Source organism: Cariama cristata, unplaced genomic scaffold (assembly GCF_000690535.1).
Source record: "Cariama cristata isolate BGI_N322 unplaced genomic scaffold, ASM69053v1 scaffold27811, whole genome shotgun sequence".
Lineage (NCBI taxonomy): Eukaryota > Metazoa > Chordata > Aves > Cariamiformes > Cariamidae > Cariama > Cariama cristata.
The window spans coordinates 1-26,458 of NW_009599096.1; the positions used below are offsets into that span (position 1 = coordinate 1).

The 26,458-nt window shown below is 43.2% G+C and overlaps 2 protein-coding genes across 2 annotated transcripts; both read left to right on the plus strand.

The window, feature by feature from the left end:
* Positions 1-2,362: 2,362 nt before the first annotated feature.
* On the plus strand, positions 2,363-13,184 carry KIAA1279 (KIAA1279 ortholog; the record flags this gene model as incomplete). The annotated part of the gene is made up of 6 exons (XM_009709573.1): positions 2,363-2,461; positions 6,879-6,958; positions 7,065-7,248; positions 8,395-8,479; positions 10,906-11,015; positions 11,736-13,184. Coding segments are annotated over 6 exons (1,437 nt in total), but the record flags the coding sequence as incomplete, so codon positions are not given.
* Positions 13,185-23,942: 10,758 nt separating this feature from the next.
* On the plus strand, positions 23,943-26,224 carry SRGN (serglycin). Its single transcript, XM_009709572.1, has 3 exons — positions 23,943-24,033; positions 25,678-25,825; positions 26,011-26,224. Exons 1-3 carry the CDS (start codon positions 23,943-23,945, stop codon positions 26,222-26,224), a joined length of 453 nt encoding a protein of 150 aa, XP_009707874.1.
* The last annotated feature ends 234 nt before the right edge of the window (positions 26,225-26,458 follow it).

Below are 26,458 nucleotides of genomic sequence, written 5' to 3' on the forward strand. Positions count from 1 at the left end.
CTGAGGGGCCCCGGGCGGCGTCGGGCGGAGGGGGGTGCTGCGTCTGTGGGCCGTGCTGTGTGGTCTCTGCAATGGGCTGCAAATCGGGTAAGGGAGACTCGTGGCACTTCAGTCTCCCGATGAGTATGGCTTTCTTAATAATAATAAACAAACAGCCCTGGCGTTTATTTCTTGCTCGAAAAGATAATTCACACGTGGCGGCTGTGGAGGGATGCTGTTCTGTTTTAAGCTTGCTGCTGATGTCTCTGGGCATGCAGGGCATCTAACAGTGTGTTCTCTCAATAGAAACTGGGTGTTGACAAAGCTGTGTACTCTTCAGGATAGACCGAGACAGAACTTGTAAGAACTGAGCAAGAATAAATTAGTGGAAGACCTCAGTATGTCCAGAACTTATTTGTGATTCCTTAACTGTCATTTGTTGTCGAAGTAAAGTTGGCAGATGCTTTTGTTTATGCAGTATCCTGAAAAAGTAAATTATTCTCAAAAGTTGTTGCTTGCTTGCTTTGCAGCCTTACCTGTTATCTCTTAATCTATTCTGTTTTATTCCAGATGGGTAAATACAGTTTTCTAGGACTAGAAGTAATAATATTCATCCTTCTACTCTGACGAAAAGTAATACTATTAACAAAATTAGTTCTTACCATATGAAGATGCACAAAAGGGTCTTTGTTCAGCTCATCCGTCATGGCAGCTGGTGTATAGTTAGATATGTATCTCTAGACTTTAAATTAAATAGAGCAGTTATTTAGATGTCTGTCGAAAACGGCTGCTGTAATTAGAAAAGGCTTGGTAGTATTTCCTTGTCAAACATTGCAAAACTGTCAAGGAATTGTGTGTTCATGTGGAAGGGTACTGGTTAAAAAGTGACTTGATTTACATTAGTTAAATTAACGGAGCTGTCTGGAATTTGTGAGGTTACATCCGCTCATTGTCCTTCAGAGTGAAGTTTTGGGTACAGTGCTACAAATCTGTTACTCATTATAAGGTTGGAGATTGCTTGAGCAGCCACTCAAAATAAGATACCCTCTTCCCAGTGTGTGTTCCTGGGGAGTTGTTACTTTTGTGGCTGAGGGCGAGGGGTTCCACCATGTTTTTGAATTGGTGTGTTGGAAAGCAGTACTTCTCTCTATTGGACAAATGTTTGCATGGATTTTACTGTTTTGGGGCCTTTAGGAAACAGCAGGGTAAAGTTTCTGTGCTATGCCTGTGAAGTGCTGTGGTCCAACAGAAAACAGGTCTACTGTTGTCAGGCACGCAGCTGAGAGCAGTGATAGCAAATGAGCGTGCTCTCAGCTTTCTGTCCCAAGAGCTGTAAACGGCTTGGGTATTTAATTAAAAACATTTCTGATATAAAAGCAGTAATTGTCAACAGTGGCCATACTTCTCCATGTTCTGGGACATGTAGAGTATGTTGTCACAGCATTGACTTCTGTTTTGAAAGAAGGAGCATTTCTTTTTCCTCCTGGACCTGTTTCTGTAGCCCTGCTTCTAATTTCTAGGCTTCTGCATAAGGATGTGTATCACAGTTTCTGTCTAATTAAATTTGGTCCCTTCTGCTGCTCGGCCCTGGGCAAAGTATTTCTGTTCATAAACATCATGCTATGTGGTGCTTTCTTATAAAAATAAATAGAATTGAAAGGGACACAGGGCTGGCACACAATTACACATTCTAGCTATTTTGAAGGTTTGTGGTTTGTTTGTTTGTTTTTTTTTCAGCCCTTTTGGATTTTGTAACAACGCTGCCTAGGAATTACATTAGCATATCAGACCTAGATTGTTACTAATGCCTTCATCTTAGTAATAAAATTAGAGGTACCTTTTGTAAAAGGTGGGTTCACAGATGGAGTAAATCTTACTATGTATGTTGCTATAATTTAAATTTGAAGGCACTAATCTGTAGCTTTTGCATCTTAATGGTTCTTTTAATCTCTTTTCAATGTTGAAAATATATAAGCATGCATTCCTAGCATGTCTTTTGTCTGTTAAATTTTTCTACAGTCATGATGACAAATTTTTAATTCCTTGGCTCTTTTTATGGTATTTGTAGATGATATAAAAGCTACATGAATCGGATGCAGAACATACTGTGGAAAAAGCTTGTTATTTGAACATGCCAGTCCTTATTTAGCAGAGTAAACGCAGAAAGTTAGTTTGTGAAGTGACTTTTGTATGTATTTGCTGCTGTGTGAGAACCCTCCCTTTTGAGCAACTCGTGATAAAATGGGTGGGCACAATTTTTGCCTTTTGAAATTCATTGTATTAGAACACATATATATAAAGAATGGAGACTGATAAGTTGTTTGGAGAAAATGTGGAACGTAAATGAAACAAATAACTAATTTGGTTTTCCTTTTACCTTTAGAACAATCTAGGTATCCTGTGGTCTGAAAGGGATGAAATTAAAACTGCGCAAACTTACTTGGAATCTGCAGAGGCCTTGTATAATCAATACATGAAAGAGGTACTGTGTTTATTAATATTGCGGCAGGTCTTAGTTTCACGTGCTACTTACAGTTTTAGTAATCTTTGAAAAAAGCATATGATGGAACTTGGGTTTCTGCGCTTTATACTGGCTGCTATGGTATTTTGAAAAGTGATATGATTTGTACTGCTAGCATAGGAAGAGGCAAACTAAAGGATCACTTGCTAATTTCAAAATGGACATACTCAGGAAAATAATTTTGCATGAAAATAATTTTGCATACAAATAACGGTCCTTTTTGAAAGCTCTTTGAATTGATAATCCAAAGTTGAAGCCAGGTAGAATTTGGCTTTTAATTAAGACTATTCTTAATCTTAACTTGGAAATGCTGTAAAATATCAGTCCATTGCTTTCACTGGGAAAAGGAAACAAAACTGTAATGTTTGCATCGTTTGCTCTGAGTGTGCACAGTATTGCATAGAGGCAAGTAGTTCAGTTCCATATCCAAGAGGACAATCTTATAAACGGCTAAACCTCTCATGCATATTAAACAACCTTTTGAGTTGTGGATTCTGCTGTGTATATCCACAAAGACTCCCTTGTGCTGTTTTGCAAAGCTCTTTGCAAAGCTGTTCCTTCACTGACTTGCCTCAGAGACAGTTCGTGAGTGAGCTAAAAACATTTGTGGCCTTAAAGGAGCAGTATCTGCGTCTCGGAACAGCTGTAAAGGTTGGACAGAACTTAGTTTCATGAAATTACAGTTCAGGATTTACCTGCACCTGGTTTATATAACAGATTATTCTTGTGGAAATTTTAGGATAGGTTAGTCTTTATTGGCTGGCTACTGCTATATTCCCACCTTTGCAGCCATGCTGGTCTACAGTGATGGGAGAGATAATGGATCCAGAAAAAAAAACCCACTTATGCTGAAAAGCTTATCTGTTTATTTTCTGCCCTCTGGATCAGTTGGTCTAACTAGAGATAGTACATCTCTTTACAGACCCTTTCTCTAATTAATTCCTGGTGTTCGACTTTGATATTTATACCCAGCCAGGTATGATAGTGTTGGCTTTCATGTCGCCTCTAGAAGGTTCTGGCACTTGCTCCAGTGATTATGAAATTGAACTGCTACTACCTTATATTTCAGTGAATTAAACAATGCTACCAACTACTTCATATTTGCACTGTGCACTTTTCTGAAACGATTAGTTTTTATTAGTAGGGGCTAGTCAATATTCCTCCTGGGGCTTTGCTGCCTGACTAGGGTATACATACATGACTGTCAATGAGCCCATGTCAGATCACTTGTCGCATTTTTTTCCCCAATGTTTTTTTATTTGCCACTTCTTTCAGGGCATTAAAGGAACGACAGCAAAAGACTGTGTTTGTAGTAAATTTACTGGTCTTGTGTCATGTTTGTCAAAGAATTAACAAAAAAAAACCACAACCAAAACACAGGGCATGGTGAAGCTTGTCTAACTGCTTTATGGTTTATAAAGAGGATTTGAGTTCCTTGTGGCGTTTCATCTTGAGGATTTATACAACCATGTCAACATTCATCATTGCTGGATTATAAAAACATGAATATACTTTTCTTAATGTTCCCCATTTTTAGGCTATCAGAAAGCCTTTCTGTCTGGGAATCTTTGCTAAACTGTTGATGATTGAGGTGTTTTCCTGAACAGGTAGATTTAGTTCATAGAATCATAGAGTGGTTTGGGTTGGAAGGGACCTTAAAGCCCATCCGGTTCCAACCCCCTGCCACGGGCAGGGACACCTCCCACCAGACCAGGTTGCTCAAAGCCCCATCCAGCCTGACCTTGAACACTTCCAGGGATGGGGCAGCCACAGCTTCTCTGGGCAACCTGTGCCACTACCTCACTGCCCTCCCAGTGAAGAATTTCTTCCTCGTATCTAATCTAAATCTTCCCTCTTCCAGTTTAAAGCCATTGCCCCCTGTCCTATCACTCCAGGCCCTCATAAAAAGTCCCTCCCCAGCTTTCTTGCAGGCCCCTTTAGGTACTGGAAGGCTGCTGTAAGGTCTCCCCGGAGCCTTCTGTTCTCCAGGCTGAACAGCCCCAACTCTCTCAGCCTGTCCTCACAGCAGAGGTGCTCCAGCCCTCGGATCATCTCCGTGGTCCCCTCTGGACTCTCTCCAACAGGTCCATGTCCTTCTTGTGCTGAGGACCCCAGAGCTGAAGGCAGGACTGCAGGGGGGTCTCACCAGAGCAGAGGGGCAGAATCCCCTCCTTCAACCTGCTGGTCACGCTGCTTGGGATGCAGCCCAGGACACGGTTGGCTTTCTGGGCTGCCAGCAAACATGGCCGGGTCATGGTGAGCTTCTTGTCAACCAGTGACCCCAAGCCCTCCTCCTCAGGGCTGCTCTTGACCCATTCTCTGCCCACCTTGTGCTGGGGATTGCCCTGACCCAGGTGCAGGACCTTGCACTTGGCCTTGTTGAACTTCATAAGGTTCTCATGGGCCTACCTCTCAAACTTAAAACGTTATTTTTTTCTTTAAAAGTTATTTACTAACTGGGTCTATTTAGCTTATAAATTGGGTGGTGTTGGGTTTTTTTCCCCCTAAATCAACTAGAGCAAAACCAAGGCAACTGCAAGAATAAAATTATTTTGGTAGAGATAAAAGATCCTTTTACTTTCTGCTCCTGAATGCTTTGAGTTTACATATATTTTAATTTTTTTCCAAAAAATAATTAGCTATTGTAACAACATTTTGCTATTAGGAAAGCTGTTTGATGGTTTAATGCACTGCAGTGAAAAATCTGAGGGTCTTGAACTTTATGGACAGGAGCTTGGGCTAATAAAGTCCACCTGGAAAGGAGAGTTGCAGAGCTCTTCCTAAGGATAATTAAAGGCGTAAGGCTTGACATCAGAGGGTAAATCTGTAGCTACAGGAAAGAGACAAGAGTCTTGTTTACTGCATGGTTTTAATTGCTTTCTTGGCAGGAATAGCTCTAGTGTTGCTAGAATATGCTCTGAATCTCATTAGAAGGTTTCGGAGCCATTGTAAGCCTTTTGTATCTAAAGAGAACCAGATGGAGGGTTATAAATTCACATCTTAAAAACTAATGAGATATAAACCGAAAACCCTAAAGATTAAAAGATCATCTAAAAAATCTACACCTCTCTGGTAGGTTAAGCATGCTTTTATGTATTTGTTGCTATCTGTTTCATACCCATTTGTTCATCTTTGAAGAGGAATAAAACATTTCCATTAAAAGCAAACAAATCCATTCAGGATTTTTTAATGAGAAGTAAAAGCATAAGAATATGTTTTCTTCCCTGTAAAGCAAATGCATTCTCTACCCTCGTTCCTGTTCCTGCCTGAGTCCGTATTATCTTAAGAAAAATATTTCTCTGGACTGCTTTTTATCTGTTGCCTTACGTTCTCTTAGGCTAAGAAATAAATGGGGTTAGGAAAGGGCTAGGAAAGTTGCGTATTAAACTGGGCTCTGTTGCTAGCAGACATGTTGAACGTCCTTCAGAATGCACTGTCTAACGGAAAAAAGCCACCTTTAGAAAGACACCTTCATTTGAAGTGTTTTAGAATTGGCATCTGAAGTTACTGACAGTTGCAAAGGAAATTAGATAAGCACAGACTACTAAAAGTTTGCCATAGGCAATGTTAATCTGTTGGGCTTGCCAGTTACGCTGATGCTAACTTGACTGACACTTGCTTTAAGGCGAGGTTGAACAGAGCAATGCTGAAAGATGTATAGTTGTCTGTATAAGGATTCTGACAGAACTCGCGAAAAAACAGAAGAGCACTTCTGAATGAAGTAGTTCACATCATTAATAACTTGCATGTTGGTCATGCCTTATATCAAGGTTTAGCAGCTTCATCCTCCAAAGACATTGCCTGTTGTCTCATTTGTGTATTTGAGTAAATAGTCTTACCAGCTTGTGAACCAAGGGAGTCGTTTCACAGTGGTAAGTCTTTACAGCAGGTCTGCTGGGCACTCTCTGCACATCATGTTCTTTGCAGTACTTCCTGCAGGATGTTTTCTTGTTACTGATTAGTGCAGCTGAGCAAACAAATATTTCACACTTGAAGGCATGCTTAATATTAAATCGATGCTTTAAAAACCATTATGTTCTTGTACAAAATAAAGACACCCAATTATAGTCCTGTAGAATCCAGGTTGAGTATTTCTGGTGTAGGCAGCATGCATTACTTTAAAGTATGTAAGCAGAAGTCTTCTACAAGCTGAAAACCTTGTAATTCTGTGTAGAATTGTGGCTTTCATCCTCTAAATCTCCTGAGTTTTGTGGAATTGCTCCAGAGATGTGAAACTGAGATAGATGTAGATGTGTTATATGAAGTTTTGTTGAATTTGGGATTGAGAAATGGTAAATCATCTGCAGTCAGAAGAGGGAGCACTATGTTACAAAGTAAGAGAAATGCAGTTTACTGAATATATCATGTATTCTTGCAGGATGGAAATCCTCCCCTGGATCCCAGTGAACATTTCATGGCAGAAGAAGAAAAACTTACAGACCAGGAAAGATCCAAAAGGTGGGTGTGTAGCAACACACCTAGATTATTATTACTTTTTTTTAATTTATGAGGGTGTATTTGGGGGGGGGAAGAAGAAATCTAAAGAGACTGTTGTTTTTTCCAGATTTGAAAAAGCCTATACGCATACTCTGTATTATCTGGCACAAGTTTACCAACACCTGGAGATGATTGAGAAGGCTGCTCAGTATTGCCATACTACTCTTAAACGACAGCTTGAGTTTGGGGGCTACTACCCAGTGGAGTGGGCACTCAATGCTGCCACTTTATCACAGTACTATCTCTCTAAGGTAATATAGCTATGTTTTTCTGCTGTAATTATATCTTAAATGTGACTATCGAGTAAGACAATTGCTTAAACAGCTGTTTGAGACACGACTCCATGTTGAATTGAAAACGTGCTCCTGTAAAACCACGAGTTGTCTTCTGATGTGAAACGTCTGTTAGTTTTTTCTGAAGAGGACATAGTGTCTTTCCTGTGATGATGTGATGGCAATGGGAAAAAAGAGGAGGGGTGTAGACATGAGAAAAGCTCCATCGTTAATGAAACATCAGCAGTGATGTGACATAATGTTCATAAGTAAAACTTTAAGGTTATAAGCACTTAATTTTAAATTGTTTCTTATATTGTGAAGAGTTTAAAAAGAAAAACATCTGAGGACCAAGGTATTGCACATGGTATGTTTCCTATAAATTATTGTCCTTTGTATCTTAGCGTGTGCTTGAGACTTGTTTGAGCTTATGTGAACATTAAAGTCAATAGATAAGATGGTAGCTGTTTGCTTCCACACATCTGAGTTGATGCTAAATAATCTACTGTGTTAGGAAATGCTTCAGCTTTATTTAGGAATTTCTATATTCCAGACTATTCAGATGCTCTTTTCTAATGCTTAAAAGACTTCTGCCATACCTAAGCCAGTTAATGCTAATTTCAGTAGTAACTTGTAATTTCCATGTCTTCTTGATGCATTCATAGCACTAATCATTAAACAACGCACCGCCAAATATGAGTAAAGGAATCTAAATCTGACTCATAATGTTGACTTGCATGTCCAGCTCATTCCGACTAACACCCCATGATGTAATCTTTACCGCAAGACACCACTTCCTTTACTGCAAGGAGGCGATAGTAGCATAGATCAGAACAGTGAAAATGTTCACGGTGTATGTATCTAACATTAAAGGCAAGCCTTGCTATTGTGGCTGTGGTAGAGAGAAAATGGTCAGTTAGAAAATACTGTATTCGGTAATAGATGTGGAAAAATGGTGTGTTTTCTTCCAGTGTTGAGCGGAACATCCTCCAGAGCTTCTCAGTTCTGTCATTCCCCTTGTGTCCATGTATCTTTACTCCCTGAGGCAAGGGGTTTAGCCAAGCTGAGAGCAGTGCTTGGGCTGCTTGTACCAGTGATAAATGCTGCTGTTTCTGTTTCCCTCAGGAATGCTTTATGGAGTCCCGACACTGTTTAGCAGCAGCCAGTGTCATCTTTAGCCAAGCCGGACAGGTGCCATCTGCTGAAGACAGTAAGTTCATATAAAAGTTTTAAATAAATTATTGAGAATTAAGCATCACTGATACATAATGTTAAAAGTGAAGTTTAGCAATATGTACAAAACTTAGCCAGTGCTAATTTTCTAAAATATTTTTAATTAACAATGAAGTGGAATGTTTCTGAAGAGCTGCTGCTACTACAGCTTAAGATTGGCTATGAGTAAACTCTGTGAGAAAAACTCAAGTGCTTGTCGCTGATGTTTCAGAAAGCGTCCCAGAAGAAAAGAGTAATTTAAAATAATAGCCATTTCAGTAGTGACAATGTCTCTGTTCATCCATTTGTCCTTGTACATGTGCTTAAAATGCAGCTTACCTTTGCTTCTCAGTGATCAGAGGGCAATGATTCAATGAACCAAACCAGATGCTTCTTGGGAATAGTTTTAAAAGAGGGAGGGAAACTGGAGCCCTTAAAAACCCCAAATGCAGAAGGTACTTGTATTGTCTTTTGTTGCTGGATGCTGCAGCCTCATTAACTGCTATTTTTGGAGTTGTAGCTCCCCTCCTTGTTGTTTTGGGTGTTGATGTAAAGGAACTACTTTGTGGTTTGGTGTGAAGATAAAAAAAAAAAAGAAACTTATATTCAAGTTGTGAGAACTGATCACAGTTTTAAGGACCTGTGGTTACCCATGATCGTGCCAGTCCTCTGTTTTAGGCTTAGTCTTTCCTTATCTACAGCTTTTACATTCTGTGTCTTGGGCAACTGAAAGCTTCAAATCAATAGAGCTTTAACTCTTGGGGAGTGGGCTCCTGTGTGAGTTCATAACTCTGACTTCGATCAGTGAATGTATTGGTTAACTTTTAATGGTTTGAACTGTTTAGAACACAAGCTCTTTAATCCGCTGATGTTGTTATTTCAGGTTAAAATATAACCTGAGTAGAGACAACTGTGTTTTGTTTTATTTAATTGAAGTTCACTGACAGTACATTAATTTAATTGCTTTTAATATTTCTCTTGGCTCAAAAATACAGAACTCTATGCAGTTGCCTATCTTACTATTTAAGTACTTTGAGGATGATGTCCAAAAGCTTTTTAGTTTCAGGGAAGCGGGGATGTCAAGAGTCAGGTTATGCTAATCTGTTAGGCTGTTTAAAAACAGCATATTATGAAAGATTCAGTAGGTCTGAATCAGTGTTTCTGGGCTTCCATAGCTGCCTGACAGCACAGATATTCAGAGTTCATTAATACGATATTTAAGCCAGAAAACAAGGTTATATTTTCAGTAGATGTGTAGAAGCATACAGTCAGTTATGGTCTCAAATTCAGGGGCAAGACTGGAAGTGGTAGATAAAAGTCCTATTTTTAATTCTACTTTATAGATTTCTTGTGTGATTTTTTGATCAGGTCAACTGACAACTTCTATCTTGACTTCTTTCTACACCAAATAGGTGTAGTGAAATTTGTGTTTGTTTCAATGGAGTAAACGTTTATCCTGTTCTCCCTTCCTTTTCATGGTACAGAGAGCTGGGCTGTGGACTTGAAGATCATTATGCAGAAAGTTCTAACTTACAGAAAGACTAATACACAGTCAGCATTGGCCACTCTCAAGCACATTCATTTTATCATGTCAATCAGAATGTAAACAGACACAGAGACACTTAGTAAAGATGCCTTTTCTTAGATTAGCAACAATTCTTATTTCCTTAATAAACACAACTTGGTTGGCTCTAATGAAAGATAATGAACAAAGTGGATCTGAGTCTGAAGTTGGCTTTTCATTTGGTGCACAGGAATGCTAGTGTCTCCTCATTGTTCAGTTAACTCACTGCCTTCTGCCTGGAGACTGGGGAATGAGTTCTTTTTGAAATCCATTTGGTTTCTGAAAACGTTATCTTGAGACATCAGCAGTGCTGCTACTTATGACAGTGGGAGACTGTGAGAAGAAAAGTACAGAAGTTGTAGGACTAATAAATCTTATGTTAGTACCAGGTAGATTAACCAAGAGGCAGTTTCCTCTACTTTGGTTCCCTTTTTTGGTAGCAAGTCTGAGGCCCATTGCAATACAAATGCCCTAATCATCCTCGGAAACAATTACGGGGCAGGCAGCTGAATCTCAGAAAACAAATTATCCTGATTTCTTTCTCTTGTTACAAAGAGACATGAAAACCTCTTCCAGTAAAACACCTTGAAGATCAAAGGTCTTTTTAAACATACATTATGATCTGTAAGAATTTTTAAGAATTCATGCACGATGAATTCATGTTAATCTGTATGCGTTTCTACCAGAGTGACAGTTTACAGAATTATTATATAAACTAACACAGAGAATGTGTTTCTGTCTAACAATGAGGCAAAATTAATTAAATACAAGTAACCTACTCTTTGCATGTAGTGTTTGAGTTTCTTGCTGGAGTGCTAGAGTTCTACTAAAGTTTTTATGTGCTTATGTCCATTCGATAGATGAAACGGAGCAAGACCAACAGGACCTTCGACAGAGAAGAGCTGAAATTGCAAGATGCTGGATTAAGTATTGCCTGAATCTCCTGCAAAGCGCTCGGAAATTACTTGAGGTAACCAAAAACATGCTCTGTAGCTGTCATTGTTCAAAAACAAAGTCTGTTTTGATTTTTGTAACAGGAATCAATTCATAGTTGGTAGCAAGTGATAAACAATTGCCCAATGAATAATGCAATAGATGCTTGCAATGTAGCAAGTGTTTCATAGTATGCTTTGACTTTAATGCGGCACTTGGAAATAAGCACGGATAGGAGATGAGCTCTGTAGGTGATCAGTGCACTGCTTGTACAGCAACTTCACAAATTTCCCTCCTCTCTGCTGCATTTTCTTGCAGCTTGATTTGGCAAATTACTTCTTATTTAAGTGCTAGTCAGAACATCTTCTTAATATGCAACAGTTTTGTGTGCTGGTGTTCTCATTCATTCAGGTGTTTGATTCATTCAGGTGTGCATTTCATTCATTTAAGCATTCATTTGAATGTTTAAAACAGCATTTGCTGAAAAGCTCTGCAGAAGCAGGGCCTTTGGGCTTTACATTTATCGTTCTGGCTAAATTGTGACACAGGGTAGGAAGAATAAATTATCTTAGTCTTACGTTTTAACAGAATTAAGACTAATTTACATACATAAAGTCTAATATGCCAACGTATCTTCTCTTCTGTCTTGTTGCTAACTAGTTTGTATTTCAAAGGTAACTCTCAAATAAAATGATTCAGCGTAAGTCCCTCTTCGTAAGCCGCACGCATTTTTAATTAGTATGCTTTGTCATTTCAGGATAACATAGGAGAACTGGATCCAGACAGGCAGTTGGAACTTAAAGCCCAAAGGAAAAAAGAAGAGGATGAAAAAGAGAAGGGCAGGAAAAAAGCTGTCCTTTTTGGGACGAGCGATATATGTGACTCTGTCTTAGCCATGGAAGAGAAAGTGAGCAGCGTATATCCTTTAGATTTTCAAGAAGCCAGAGAAATCTTCTTAGTTGGTCAGAACTATGTTCAGGAAGCAAAAGAGTTCTTTCAGGTTGATGGTTATGTTACTGACCATATTGAAATTGTTCAAGACCACAGTGCTTTGTTTAAGGTACTGGCTTTCTTTGAAGAAGATTATGAGAGGCGCTGCAAAATGCACAAGCGTAGAATAGACATGCTGGAGCCTATATATGCAGACTTGAATCCCCAGTACTATTTGTTGATTAGTAGGCAGCTTCAGTTTGAACTAGCTGACACCTATTATGAGATGATGGATTTAAAGGTAGCTATTGGTAACAGGTTAGAGGAGCTAGACTCCCACACAATTAAAAAAATTAATTCTCTGGCTCAGTTAGCAATCAAATATTATGAACTCTTCTTAGATTCTTTGAGGAACCCAGATAAGGTGTTTCCTGAAGAGCTCGAGGAAGATGTTCTTCGCCCTGCCATGGTGGCTAAATTTCATATTGCACGACTATATGGTAAGCTTATTACTTCAGATAGCAAAAAGCAACTGGAAAATATGCAGACATCATTGGAATATTACACATTTCTGGTAGATTATTGTGAGAAGCACCCAGATGCTGTCCGTGCTGTTGAAACTGAACTAGAACTCAGTAAGGAGATGGTGGGTCTCCTTCCAACAAGAATGGAGAGGCTAAGAGCAAGACTGTGTCCATTTATATAAATACTTGCCTTGAAGGAAACGTCCACTATTAAAATGATATCTGTCAAACCCAGTGCTGTCGGACAGCTTCCGTACTGATTGATAGAACTAAGGTGTCTACAGTTTGGCAGTCCACCTAGAGCCTGCAGTAGTATAACTCTGTGAAAAACTCAGAGCTCTCCTGTTTAGTAGCTCACCCACTAAGCTAATGGTATAAAATTTAAAGGGAATTGTCCAGCTAATGCTTTGTATTGTTTGTCCTGTATGTAAATAGAAACCTTTTCTCCCTTATGGTTTTTTCCTTTGGCATATGGTTCAGTTTCTAAGTGTAGTGCTGTATGAAAATTGTTTCTTTTAAGAGAATCTGTTTCTCTAGGAAGATTTTTCTAAGAAACCTGAAGCACGTTCTTCCAACTGGAACACGTTTTATCTCTTTTAACGTTTGTCCCCAGAAAACTTTATCCATATGAAGGGAACTTTATGTCATTTTCAATATTTATTTTGTATGTTGCTCAGTGTTTTCTTTTTTCCCCTGTTAATCAAAACCTAGCTGTTAGAGACTCAATAAATGGATTAGCTTAGCTAAATGTTTTTTCAGAGTCCTTAGAATTCTGTTTCCTTGTGTCTTACTAAGATACGACATACATTACAATTTTGGCCGAAATAAATAGTTGTGAAAGTGTTGCTGACTTCTCTATTAAAGCTGTCCTGATTGTCCTTAAGGACCTGCTGATCTGGCAATGTTCCTGGTCTTACACAACCTGTTACCTTTGCCTTGTTCTAATTTAGCCACCTATTTACTCTTTATGAAAGACCAGGCTGCATTTCTGACCCAAAACGTACACAGAGGTTGCCTGTGTATTTCTGGTGTCCATAGAAGGATTATGAAGCAGGACCTGTTTCAGATAAAATGTAGGCTGAGCACGTTGTACAACCATATATATATATTAAGAGATTACAGTCAGAAGTGCCAAGAGGATACAGGGAAAGGGAAGTGACAAGGTGATGAGGTGCGCGGTAGTGTGCCACGCTGCACCAGCAGTCTCAGTACTGTCAAGTTCGTGGGAAGATGTTTACAGCAATAGAGGGCATTGAAGGAGAATAGTCAAAACAACTGGAATCTTCCAGAAAACGCAAGAAAACGAGGGGGGAAAAAATGACGTTAGCTTGGAGCGTGTGAGGGGGAAGCATGCACAAGCAGGAAAGCGTGTGCGTGTTAAATGTGTGGTAAAAATCTCTAGCTTGCAGAGTTCTCTGCAGAAGGCTTCTAACCACAAACAAATAGGCCAAGAAATGGGTCCTGGAAATGAGAGGCAGCAAAACTCAGAACTAGACCAGCTACCTGCATGCCTATAGAATAAGGGAGAGAGTATGTGCACGTGCATGTGTGTGTTGTTTCTGTTTTACTAAGTAATTGTCTAGTCAGCCGCTGCTAGATCTTTAATTCAGTTTTTCCTATGGCCTGAAGGTAGGGTGGCCCATAATTTCTCAGTGAAACAGTTCTCAGCGGGCCGTATTATGCATTATTTTTGTCTATGATTTCAATTAAATCTAGTGTGCACTTTTGCCACAAACTTGTAATTTGGAAGTTAATTTTTTTTTCCCCTACTAACTTTTAACTTCATATTCAATTAGAAGGCAGTACATGTTTGGGGTTGGGTGGGTTTTTTTTCTATACTTCAATATTCCACTCTTGAGGGCCTTTGAACAAATTTTTTAGAGCAAGGATTGGCTTACCAAACTTAGTTGACTTGCAATTTGGGGAAGGATAGATTGTGGGCTATCCTAACATACAAAATTTTTTTTTTTTTTCTTCTTCCTGTCATATCCTTCAAATACCGGTCTGAAGCGAGTGTTAAAAGTTACCTGCAGGGTATGCAAAGCTGAGTGAACTGCGAGGCAGTGTGTCCCTTTTTAACCAGCAGTTGTGTGCAGAGGAACGCCCCGAATTCACCACAGTCCTAGTGAGAGCTCAGTAGACAGGTAGGAGCTGGGTCCATAGTTAAGAAGACCCGGAAATAAGAGGGATCAGAGCGTTTTCAACAGAGCTGTGCGGTTGGTGCTGTGGTTTGGAGACTTCTCTCCTCTGAAGATAGCCCAGAATGCTTCAGCTTTGCAGCTCTTCTTAAAAACTGTGCGGTACAATGTAAATACATTTTATATAAATCCATACAGAGTTACAGAAACCAGTGATGCCAGTTCTTCATCTCCTATAGTAAACGTTCAAGACTACCACCAGCTAAGTACATTTTATTACTGGAGACTGTATCGTGCCAGATGCTCAGCACAGCACTATGTTGTGCTTCGCATGTCTTTTTAAGGAAACCTTTTGAATAATTCATTTGCTCAATGATTTGAGAGAATGAACTTAAGTAAGATTGTGTATTTGGTTAAAAAAAAGGAGGCAGGGATCTTGTTGGATTAGGCAGCAAAGCTCCCTTCAGGAATGTTGAGTTTAACTGTAAAGTATGTGTGAGGTCAGGCATTTATTTCAAAGATTAATTAAAGATTAGATTCCTGTGAACTCCGTTTAACCTGCATTTCTATTCCTTTTTGTACGGCAAAAAAATCTTACAACTGAAACCTCCTTTCTGTTGTTCTACTAGCTTTTTTTCTCCTTACCCAGCATAAAGCAGCGACGTTTACAAGAAGCCCACATTTGTGCAGAATTCGTATCGAATGCGAGATCTGAACTCAGAGGCTCTAACCTCAGCGTACGTCTTCAAATAGTGCATAATACTCACGAGAAGTAATTTGGTTTGATTAAAACCACAGTTTTGTTTTAATTGAAAGGCTCTTAATTCTCATACCGGCTAGGGACATGCTATGTGTTATAAAACAGGTCAATCAGGAAGGTCGTGCTATGCTTCAATATTTCAGGAGAGAAAGAAACCAGTGCCCTTTTTCTCTGTCTCTCCCTACAAGCCCATCAAAGGAGGCTCTTTCTTTTTTTTTCTCCCTTGAGGGAACCGGACTGGAAGAGAGCAGCAGGAGGTGATGGCCATGTCCTTTGCTGTTCTCCCCCCTTAAGCCAGCTGAAATACCGGGGGAAGCGGGCAGAAGCGAGCCCTCACTTCCCCTTTGCAGCAGGAAAGTGGGTCCCCCGTGTTGCGAGGGGAGCAGCGAGTGGTGGTTGCTGCCGCGGCGTGGCAAAACCAAAAGGTTGTCAGGCTGGTTCGCTGTTTGCCCACCCAAAAGCTCCTCTGTCGGGAGTTTTGGTCCTGCCCTGGCACGGGCTGGCGTGGTCCTGGCAAGGCAGATGGTTTCCTTCTCTATCTGCAAAATGGAGATGTGTCAATGTATCAGTGCAGCACTTGTGCTGGGTGTGATTGCTGCTGCATTTCCACGTCCGGAAATATTGCAGGAGCCTGATTAAGCTCGACATCAGACTACGAGTAACAAGACTGATCTTGTTAACGCACGGCTTTATACATCTCAGTTTTGTTTGGTCTTTTCCTTTCGCTCAGCACTGAGAAAATGAAGATGAGCTTTACTTGTGTCTTTCTTTTAAAAAACTGAAACAGTCGGTGTTACTGAGGTGTTTTCCATGAACTTTTCATTATAAGATGCCCAGAAATAGTCCTGCAAAGGAGGACTTAGCTAGACTGACAGCTCACGAGGCCAACCTTTCTGTAGTCTTGAAGTTACAGAACTAAAGACTGTTATGTTAAAATCAAGTGCGTAAAGTTGTGGTGAGAAGAATTTGTCAACTTTCTTTCCTCTTCAATTGCAACATCTTTGGCTGCTTTAGAGCTTGCCGCAAGTGACTAATGCAGATTTTAAATTTGGTTTGAAAACTGCTTTTATGTACTTCCCAGGAACTCTGTCCAGGAGTGCCTGCTAGTATTTTTTAATTTTGCAGTTCGGCTGGTGGTTTCTAGCTCTTCCTTGTCACGAGCAGGCATACAAACAGTCAGCAGTTTCCTGACGAGGACTATTTGCCTGGCTGTCTTTTTTCCAAAACCATTGTATGACTGTGTCTCTACAGCTGAAGATCTGGACGATGTGCCAGAGAGACTGTTGGGATACTAAACACAGCGCGTTTTGCAAACACGCTCCCTTCAGAATGGAAAACGGCTGTGGTATCGAGCATTTGTTTAGGGAGAAGTGACTGATAATGTGGTGCTTTAACACCAAAGACTTTATTAATTCAGGTGTTTTTGCCAATGTTTTAAATGTTTAGTGCTTGAATTTTTGGCATCTGGTACGCACAAAATACTTTTTACACGCTCATTGTCCCTGTAAAAGAGACTTACTAGTTGGCATCAGACAAGGATGCAAGGGTTTCACTGTTTGAGGTTTTTCATGCAATTTTCTGCTGAAACAAAGAGGAATTGGATGAGTGACTGAAGGATTGCGATGGGCATGTGATGGAGTGAGCTGGTGTTAGTCACTGCATGCTGTAAGAGGAGTACATGCACTTGCGTCAGAGAGCTACTCTGAGATCCACGGGTGAAATGCGTGGGGGAAAAAGAAAAAAGGATTTAACACGATGATTTCCTGTACGCTCAGTGTCTCTGAGGGGGGCAAGAGCAAGTGGTTCCCAGATGGGATTTCAAACTGCTCAGTGTTGGCCAGGAAATTTCTCCTACTCTGCTGGAGCTCATCTCTGGATAGCCAGTGGGTTCAGCAAACACCAGAGAAATTTCACAGCAGCCCACAGGAGGATGTAACCAGGTGGGCCCAGAGCCCCCTCCCACCAGAAAGCCAGGACTTTTTAAATAACAAAAGTAGTGACACTCTAGAAGCGATGTCTAGTACAGAGAAGGTTTGGTCTATGGGCAAGGAGGGGCCAAAGAAGAACAACATAATCTCCTCCAGCAAAGTTTACTCTGAACACCAAATATTTACCGATGGTTTGTGCGCAGATACCTAGGGCTGATGAGTGTCACACACTGCTATCCGTCCTGCCCATCCACATCGGGAACTTTTCGCAAATGACTCTCAAATCCTTTTTAACTTCTCCATGTGCTTTGCCTTAATGTCTTCTTATGGCACCGAGCTGCTGGTGTTACAGAGAGCTTGTGGAAAGACATACTTCACTCTCTACACCGTAAAGGCACAAAGTATCACAAGTGCAAGGGTCTTGTGAGTCTTGCCTCCCTGGTCGGTTTGTCCTGGCCTCCCTACTGCACTCTTTGCTTTAAAGATTAGACGAGATGAATCTTGCCCCAGGCTTCGGCTTTCTTTGCTGGCTGACCCCTGTCTGAGTCCTCTTCTGCCCTAAAAGAGATGAAAAAAATAGAGCTATTATAGAGTCTGTCTCTTTGAAGTAGGAAAAGGCAAAAAATGCTTTTTTTTCCTAATTAATGCAAATTGTACTTTCTAAAGGGATGTGCTCATCTTGAAATCCCCTGTGCTGCCGGGGCAGAGCAGCTTCATCAGCACCGCAGGCTGTTTCTGAACCTGAGGGACGGCAGTTTGGAGTGCGCTGCTTCGTGCCACAGCAGCGTCCACCCCGAGAGCATGGAGCAGATCCTTCAAAAGGGGCTCGGTGGGCTGGAGTGTGCCAGCCCCACTGGGGAGAGGCTCCCGTGGCAGGCCTGCTTTTCATGTCTTTCCTCATTTTTCTCTTGTGTGTGTCACATTTCAAAACAAAAGGATATTTCTACTAAAACAAACATGCTTAAAACTAGCTAAAAAATGCCCAACTCTTTTAGTCGATAGGAAATAAAAAAACCCAAACTGTTCCCTTTTACTCTAAATGTAATTTCACCTCTTTCACCAACAACTCAGTGAAGATCACAAAACTACAACTGTAGGTGTAGGGCTGGTTAACCGGGGCCCTGACAGCAGCTCTGCTCCGCTTTACACATGGGCTGGGAGAAGTGGATCAGGTTCACGAGGAGACCTCCACAGGAGCATCCCTGCTTCCCATTCCTTTTCATCTTCCCAAATTTACTGATGCCCTTTTTCCCAGCACATGATGTGAAGTTTTTATGTGGCACCGGCAGTACTTGTGCTTAGAAATAGGTTTGCACTTGTGCAGGGAGTGGAGGGAAGGTGAGCTGCTTGGGCTGGATCTATGAGGGAATAGCCGAGGGTTTATAAAAAGCATCATAACCCTGCAGAGCAGCTCACTTGTGTGAGGTTGTCCTGTGCTAGAGAAACCATCCTACAGAAAAATAGCTAATATCCAGGTAACTGTGCTCAAATGAGCTACATCAGTGGCAATGCCAGCTGGTTTGCAGTGAAAAGATACTCCTGGAGAAGCAGTGGAGGAACAGGACACCAGGCTTTGCTTTTAAAACGTCTTTGTCTCACTGTTCTTCTCTCCCTAGTTAATTCCTTGTGGTTTTAGGGGTATTTTCCCAACAAGCAGCTGCATGAAGGGGTCTCCCTTTGCCCTCGCTCTGCTGTGCAGGTCCTTTGGTAAACTTTGCTTCCACCGTGGGGCTGGTGCTGCTCTGGGATGAGGTTTTAAAGAAGGAAGGATGGCTACTGAAATTGCCTCCCTAATCAGAACCTGGGTGCTCTGTTGTGTCTTAACAAATTATTGCTTTTAAACTACGGTGCTGAATTTGCGAGCCAAAACCTCCTGCTGCGCTGGGCTTCAGCGTGTGGAAGCAGAAAGCATCGCACCTCCTAGCATGAAGGAAAGCTCCTTTTTTCCTCCTGAAGAATGGGCCCGTTGCTTGGTTAACATTTTTTGCAGAGGGGAGATCGCTGATGCAGAAAGGCCGTTAGCAGCTTCCCATCAGTCAGCAGCTGCATTCGATCTTGACGAAAAAGATCTCTCCCTGTGCGCTTGTTGTCCTTTATCATGGGAAAAAACAAGGAGTTGCTCTTCTGTGTGATCTAGATGGCAGCAAATGTCCGATTTCTACACGATGCATGTGAGCATTAATGATTTCTTGCAAGATCTGAATCTTATCTTCATGGGCCGGGTCCTGATACTGCCGTTGGAGGCAAGAGGCGGTGGCACGAGAGGCCGAGGGATGCCGCATACATGCCCGTGCCATGATGCTCTGGGTACACGGGTGAGCGCAGGGGCCAGGTGCCAAGCTCAGACATGACCCAGGTTAAGAATTCATCTTTGCTGAGGGCTGGATTTAGAAATCCCCCCAGGCTGACCCAAACCTCCGCCCCTGGGTTGCCAACTCCTTGCTATTTTGAGGCAGGTTATATTTTTGCTTTCAGACACCAAAGGTTGAGTGGTTGAACAGGAGCTGGTGGTAGAGAGCATCCTTAAATCTAGCTGGGCTGCCTGCCTGGAGGGGAGCTTCCAGCTGAGGGGGGTCAGGGTGATTTTGGGGTGTTTAACAGGGCAGCTGGTGGGTACAGTCTGAGATGGATCAATGTGCTCGGGACCCGTTGGATGTCCAGGTCTGATAGATCTCGTCCCATCTCAGCAGTGAGTGTTGGGGAAGAAACCTGTTTTTCCTTCCCAGAAGACAAGATGGGCAAAAAAAATGCTCCTCGTGTTCAACCCAGCTGCCATTCAGATGCTCTCCCTTTACTCAGTCTGACCTCTATTTTTGTTCTGTTGACATCATTCTCTCTTTACCCCCTTTTCCAGCTCTGCTTGTAACAGATGTAGCCTTTTCTGGACTGGCTGCTCCCCAGCGCAGTGATCTGTACAAAATACGTATTTCCCCTTTCCCAGCGGAGCGAATAAAGAGATGTGCATCGCAGGCAGGGCCCAGCGCTTTGGCTGCCGGCCTTGGTGCTTCGCTGGTGAGGAGTGTTTGAGGGATGCAGAGGTCAGCCTGGATCCCCACCGAAGCCAAGACCAAACTCCTGCTGGCTGGGGCAGGGGAAAACCTGACCCCTGAGAGCAGAGTGACCCCGCAGCAGTTAGGGTTTATCCGATTTCCCAGCAGTTATGAATGAGAAACTTCCTTATCGGGACCCCCCATCTGGACAGATAGCGCCTTGTCTGCGTGCCTCGCTGATAAGCGCTGGGACTGTGGGTGCCCGTGCACCCATGGGAGCCCATCCACCCGGCTGGCTGCTTGTTGGAAATACAGGCTGCAAAGTAAACCTGTGCTGCCTGGCGAGGAAAAGCAGCAGAGAGAGTGGCCTGATGCGGCTATGTCAGACTGCTCCTCCGGACCGCTCCTCCGGACCGAGCTGCTCCATCAGCGTTTATCTGGCCTAGAGCAGGGCAGGGGTTGGTGTCCCCCAAAGAACTGGCCAAAACACCCCCATGGTGGCCTTTTGGGTTACTGAAATGGGCCCACTGACAATTGTCTTTGCCCTACATGCTCTGCCCTTGAGAGCAGCATGGATGTCCTCCTATCAGACACTCCTGCGGTGTAGTCCCCATTTAGTGATGTTACTAAATTACTCGTTACTCCTGAAACCGATTGGGAGATAAAACAGCCCCAAGAGTTATGACTAAGGAGCAGTTCATTGCTTTAGATTTTGAAGTGTTCGTTGCAGCTTAAGGGCTACTCCCAGATTTTTCAGGCACGTAACGAAGAGTCCCAGGTGTCTGGTCAAGGGGCCGGGCACACAGTACTGAGGCAGCCTCCTCCCTCTACTTACCCCCCGTTCCCCAAATTAATGCCTCAGAAAAAATGCAAAGCTCTTAATCTACTTTGCATGTGATTTGAAAATAATGGCAGCGCTTCGGTGCGGTAGTTGTAAGAAATGGTCCAGGAGCGAGCTGTGCTCCCAAATATCTGCTCCTCATTTATTTTCTTCTTTTTATAGGCTTATTCTGTTGGGGCTTGTAATCCTTCGGTCTAAATACACAGGATCTATGCAAGAGGAGGAGTATTCTATGAATTTTCCTCACAGTTTATGGGAGGTAGATTTAAGGTAGCTGACCTAGGTATGGTGACTGTCCTTTCCTCTGTGGATTTAAAATATTTGACTTGAAAAAAACATCTTTCTCTCAAACTCTGGTAGTCATGCAATGGCACGTTTCGAGGCTAGCGTTCTAATATAGTATAGCTTGTGTGCTGTCCTTTGTTTTAAAAAAGAAACAGTGTGTTAACTTTCAGTTTGTGGCCTCTAGCTCAAGATGAGATTTTTTTTTTTTCATTTGTGCTGATTATTTGCTTTTTATGTCCTGAGTGGTTTGCAGAGAGGTAAGTAATTGCACAGCGTTCCTCGGGCATCCCACGACACTCCACAAAGGGCATGCTTTACTCTGAAGACTTGGACATCCCAGATTGCTTCAGATCCAGGTCTCCAGTATCACTTCCACATTCGTAGGAAGGTGGAAAGCTCTTTGCTTGCTAAGCACAGTGGGGTACGGGCATCGGCGAAGCGCAGCAGGACAGGAGGAGGTGGGCACAGCCTGATGCTCTCCGCAGAGTTCTGGCCCCCATTACGCAGGTATACATGTGACAAGAGGGTGGAAAATTTGCTTCGGTCTTCCCATGGTTACCAATTATAAAGCAATCTCATTTCCTGAGGCTCACCACTGACACAGAAGAAAATAACAAAACCGTGTGGCAAAACTGCCAGCGCTACAAGTTCCCCCGTTAGCTGATGGTACAAGACAGATAACTCAGCTCTGCCACATCCCCCCCCGATACGGGGGTTTTGCAGCTCCCACCTACCCCCAGCAGCTCCCCCTGCTCCCGCAGGATCCCCGGCCCCCCATGACTGTGCCTGCTGGTGGGCACCGCTCCGGCTGCCTCCCGTGGGGCTTCCAGGGGCGTGGTGGGAAAAGCTCTGGGCTGGTGGGACCCCCCCATGACTGTGCCTGCTGGTGGGCACCGCCCCGGCTGCATCCCGTGGGGCTTCCAGTGCCGCGGTGGAAAAAGCTCTGGGCTGGTGGGAAGGGCAGAAATAGCCGGTGGAGGGGTGCTTTCCCACGTGGGGGGTTGTTTACTCACGCTGGAGGGGTGTGGAAGGGGTCGGTGTGTGCCTGTGACCAGTGGAAAATGAGAGGTGTTATTGCAGGAATGGTTTCCGCAGCCTTCAGTGGGTAGAGGTTGATCACCTCCCCGCACGCGTTCGCCCGGCTTCCTAGTGATGCTGAGCACCGCCTTAAAAAAAGAAAAGAAAAAAAGATCTGATGCTAAAAATATGAAGTAGAAACGAGACTGGGTGGAATAACCACTGCACGCGAGTCCTTCCGCACCTGCTTGGTTTGAGTGTCCTGTTTGTCCCGTGACAGAAAAAAAACCTGTGTGCAGAGGTTCATAATAAATCGCATCGATGCTGAACGTGCAGCTCGATCCCTCAGTCCGGCAGTAGATCCTAGCCCAGAGAGGGGAGCCACTGGAGGGGTCTCCTCCGCCACTCATGGGTTTTTGGTGGAGCGCTGTGCCCCGGGGAAAGTCACCGCTCAGCCCAGATCCCCACTGGGGGCCTCCATGGACTTTCCACCATGTAAAAATAGATTTACCACAGACAACTTACACTATCAGCCGCAGCATCATCGAAGGTGCTGGCAGCACATCAGGCCCACATCTCGGTTCCCCAGTTAATCCAGCAGCTAATGGTATGACTAAGAAAACCCCCACCACTTAGATAACGTTGTTTGTAATTTTTTCTTAAGTGAACTCAAGCCTGGTTTAATCCCAACTGAAAGGCAAGCAAAAGGTACAAGCTAGCTGAAAGGCAGTTTCCATGCATCCATCTATAAGGGCTTTTCTGGCTTTTAGGACAGGTTCCTTGCGGAGCCATGTGCTGTCCAAACCCTTTGCCACGCTCCCTGGGGTGCTTGCCCCAGACGGCGATGATCTGGCTGAGCAAATCCGCTGTGCCCTTTCAGAAAGGAGCTGACGTGTTCTACCAGAATATAAATTAATACATTTTTTTAGTTCTAGTGTGAGTATCTAAGATCCTGCTTTCAAAAAAAAACCCCAAACCTGTCACGAGATTCTAGAGATAATTTACTTTTGTAGAAAAATATTATTTCCCAGTCGGTGAAACTTGTAGTGACTGCAAGTAGCCGGCTCCTAACCTTCCTGGTGGGCCGACATAGGTTTGTGGCAGGGAAAATCACTGCTAGTGCCAATGCAAAAACGCAGCTGACTGAAAGTCCGGGAACATGAAGCGCTGCTTTTTCTCTCCGGAGGAAACAGCAAATGTCCTGGAGCCCTCTGAGCATCGGGCAGGCACTGGGCGGGATACACGCCTGGACCACAAGCTGCCGGCAGCACCTGCCTTCAGTCCGGCTGGTTGGTCCCGGGTTTTCTTTTCTCCTCCGGCAAAACTGGAGGCGAAGGGCAGCGGGGATTTCTTTTTTTTGGAGTGATAAAGGCTGGGAGGCCAGAGTGCTGGGCTTTTCTGTACATGTCTCGCTCCCGTCAATCAGGAAGCGGTGACGCAGGTTATGGGTTGGGTTTGAGGTTTTGGAAACCTTTTCTAAAAGTCGATCTCCTAGCCCCGTTGTATTTCTGAAGGGTGAAGCCGTGGTGAAGGCTGGTGGCAAGCGGAGGGATGCCGGCCAAAATGCAGCTCTTTATCAGATGTAACAGGAGGATTTTTCTGGCTATTTGTTTAATCCTCTTTGTGGGATACACAGCACAAGGTAAAACGGGGCGGTTGTTCTCTCGGTAATCCTCTTTCTGGGCTATGCAGTGTAGGCCAAGTAGGCAGCCTCCGAATTTTTCAAACTGACCTTCTTCTAGGGGTAATGGGATCTACTCAGAAAACCTGTTTTGCTAACGTTTCCTTTTCTGGAGGGGGAATGGTAAGAAAAGGTGCTTTTTGCAAGTGAAGCATTTCTGTGTCCCTTTCCCAGCTCCTGTGAGAAAAAGACTTCATAAAATACGTTGCTGTATGTGTGTATATTTTCAATTAATACATTTCAATATTTTTTGGTAACCAGCCCTTTCATAGTGGTCCGGTTACTACTATTATTCAGTTATGTAGTTACAGACAAAGTATGTAACAGTTCCCATGTCATAACTACTATGGTCTACTTTCTTGAGGGAGCAGGAAAGGAAACTAGTTGTGAGTATGAGGAAATTAAACGGTTTATTCGGTACGATATTGCAACACGCAGCACTAAAACAGCTAAAAGGAAATGTTTCACGATGACATGTACCCTGTGGATTCATTTCTTGCGAGAGAGAAGCGCTTTTCAAGCATGTAGAGTATAATTTGTCCCCAAACCAAGGCTGTGATGGTGACAGGCTTTCCTTATGTATCTACCACTCGAAGGCTGATCTTTGAGGGATTATGGCCTGCTTTTCGTACCTTGTTCATTTGCAAATTATTCAGCTGCAGTTGTTTATTTTGTTGCCACTGTTATTATTTAAAACCTTCTTAATAATAATCTAAGAGAAGAAAATAAGTATGAAAAAGGAATACGCTGTAAAAGAAGCAGGAAATTATACCTGTGAGATGTTTTTTCTCTGCCAGAAGAGTGTAGGAGGTAGCTGAAAGTCATCTAGTACATTATGGAAATATATAGGGCAATAGAGAAGTGTAATTACAGAAAGATACTCCCAAGAAACCGAGAAAAAAATAGATAAAGTGCCAACAGGGGGAGAACGTGCCAGGAGGCTTCAGAACAAATTAATTACATGAGACCAAGAGGAAGGACGAAATGCCACTGGTTTTGTCTTCACTATGTGATCGTTGTTTTCTCCTTTCGGTATTTTTCAAAGACGTGCTTTCCAGCGACAGCCCCGATCAGGCACCTGGGGGACACCAGAACTGAAACCATGGGTTTATGCAACCCTGAGTCATGTCTGGGAGACGCCTGAACTGTCTCTCCTCCGGCGACATGCTCTGAGAGCCGACGTAATCCTCAAATCTGCTCCTGTGACAGGTGGCTCTTGGCACGCCTTGATTTTTCTGACCTCTCCATCAAAACGCATCCCATCCCCCATGGATGTGCCATGCCCTGAGCTGGGGATGAGCCTGCTGTGACGTCGACACGAGGCAGTGGTTTCCCATGGGGTTTCCATTTCTCATTCCCGTGGACTTCCCGGTGCCGTGTGTGAGATGTGCCCAATGTCTCTGATAGGAAAGATGTCACTTAGGGTATCAGTAGCCATTTAAAAAAAGTCTTTGCAGTTAATTTAGTTTTCGGTCGTTGAGCAATCAGGGCCACACAAATTACTTTCTTCTGCTCGTTTAAGCTTTACTAGGTGCTCATAAAGTTAATAGGTCCTGGTGAATAACGTCCTGGTCCTGGTGAATAACGCATGGCTGATTCGATCAGGTGCTCCGCTGCAGAAGGCAAGGTACAAGAGAGTGAGGTGCCGACCTGATGCCTGGTCCGCTAACTGCATGGAAGAGAAGGGGCCCTGGTTTTACATGCCCACTGGCGGAGCCAACAGGATCCTTCCTCCCATGGCAGACCCGTCCCTGTAAGTTCATTTGCCGCACGTTTGTCATTAACGCTAGCACCCAAAAATGTGCAGTATCCTTGTCTCGACAGCCCTGTCGCAGCACAGTTCACCCACGGGAACGTGAGGCTTCAGTGTGTTCGCTGAAGAGATAATAAACAAAAACAATAAACGTGGAATAAACTAGCTGCCGCTCTGCGTTTCAGGATGAAGCGATACCAGGAGCTGAGTGACGTATTCCCTCTGTCAGACGAGGAGTCCAGCTCTGGGTCTGACGCCGCGGTGGAACTGGAACCAACCTCCGGGTCGGGGCTTGGTGATGGCGACAGCTTCTCTGAGGCGAAGCTGCCCGTCTTCCTAGCGGGCCCGCGAGGCAGCGAGCTGAAGCAAAAGCTAACGGAGGAGGATTTGCTCCTGTAGGGCTGGAGACGTCGGCCTCCTGATGCCGCCGGCGGCCTCCTTCGCCTCCCGCGCCCCTTCCCCAGTGCCTGACCCAACGCGATGGCCACGAAGGTGTTTTAAACCAACTCCAAATCAATAAAAACTTTGCCTTAAGATCTTTATTGTTTTCACTCAGTAAAAAAAAAAAAATTGTTCGGTCTGAGCTTGCTCTTTGCTTTTTGCAGGTGGGGCAGCCATCCCAATCGGGGGAAA

Coding starts and splice junctions, on each gene's coding strand:
- SRGN (XM_009709572.1), top strand. CDS start 23,943: ATGCCGGCCAAAATGCAGCTCTTTATCAGATGTAACAGGAGGATTTTT. Junction 24,034..25,677: donor TGTGGGATACACAGCACAAG/GTAAAACGGGGC, acceptor TGATTCGATCAG/GTGCTCCGCTGCAGAAGGCA. Junction 25,826..26,010: donor CCCATGGCAGACCCGTCCCT/GTAAGTTCATTT, acceptor TCTGCGTTTCAG/GATGAAGCGATACCAGGAGC.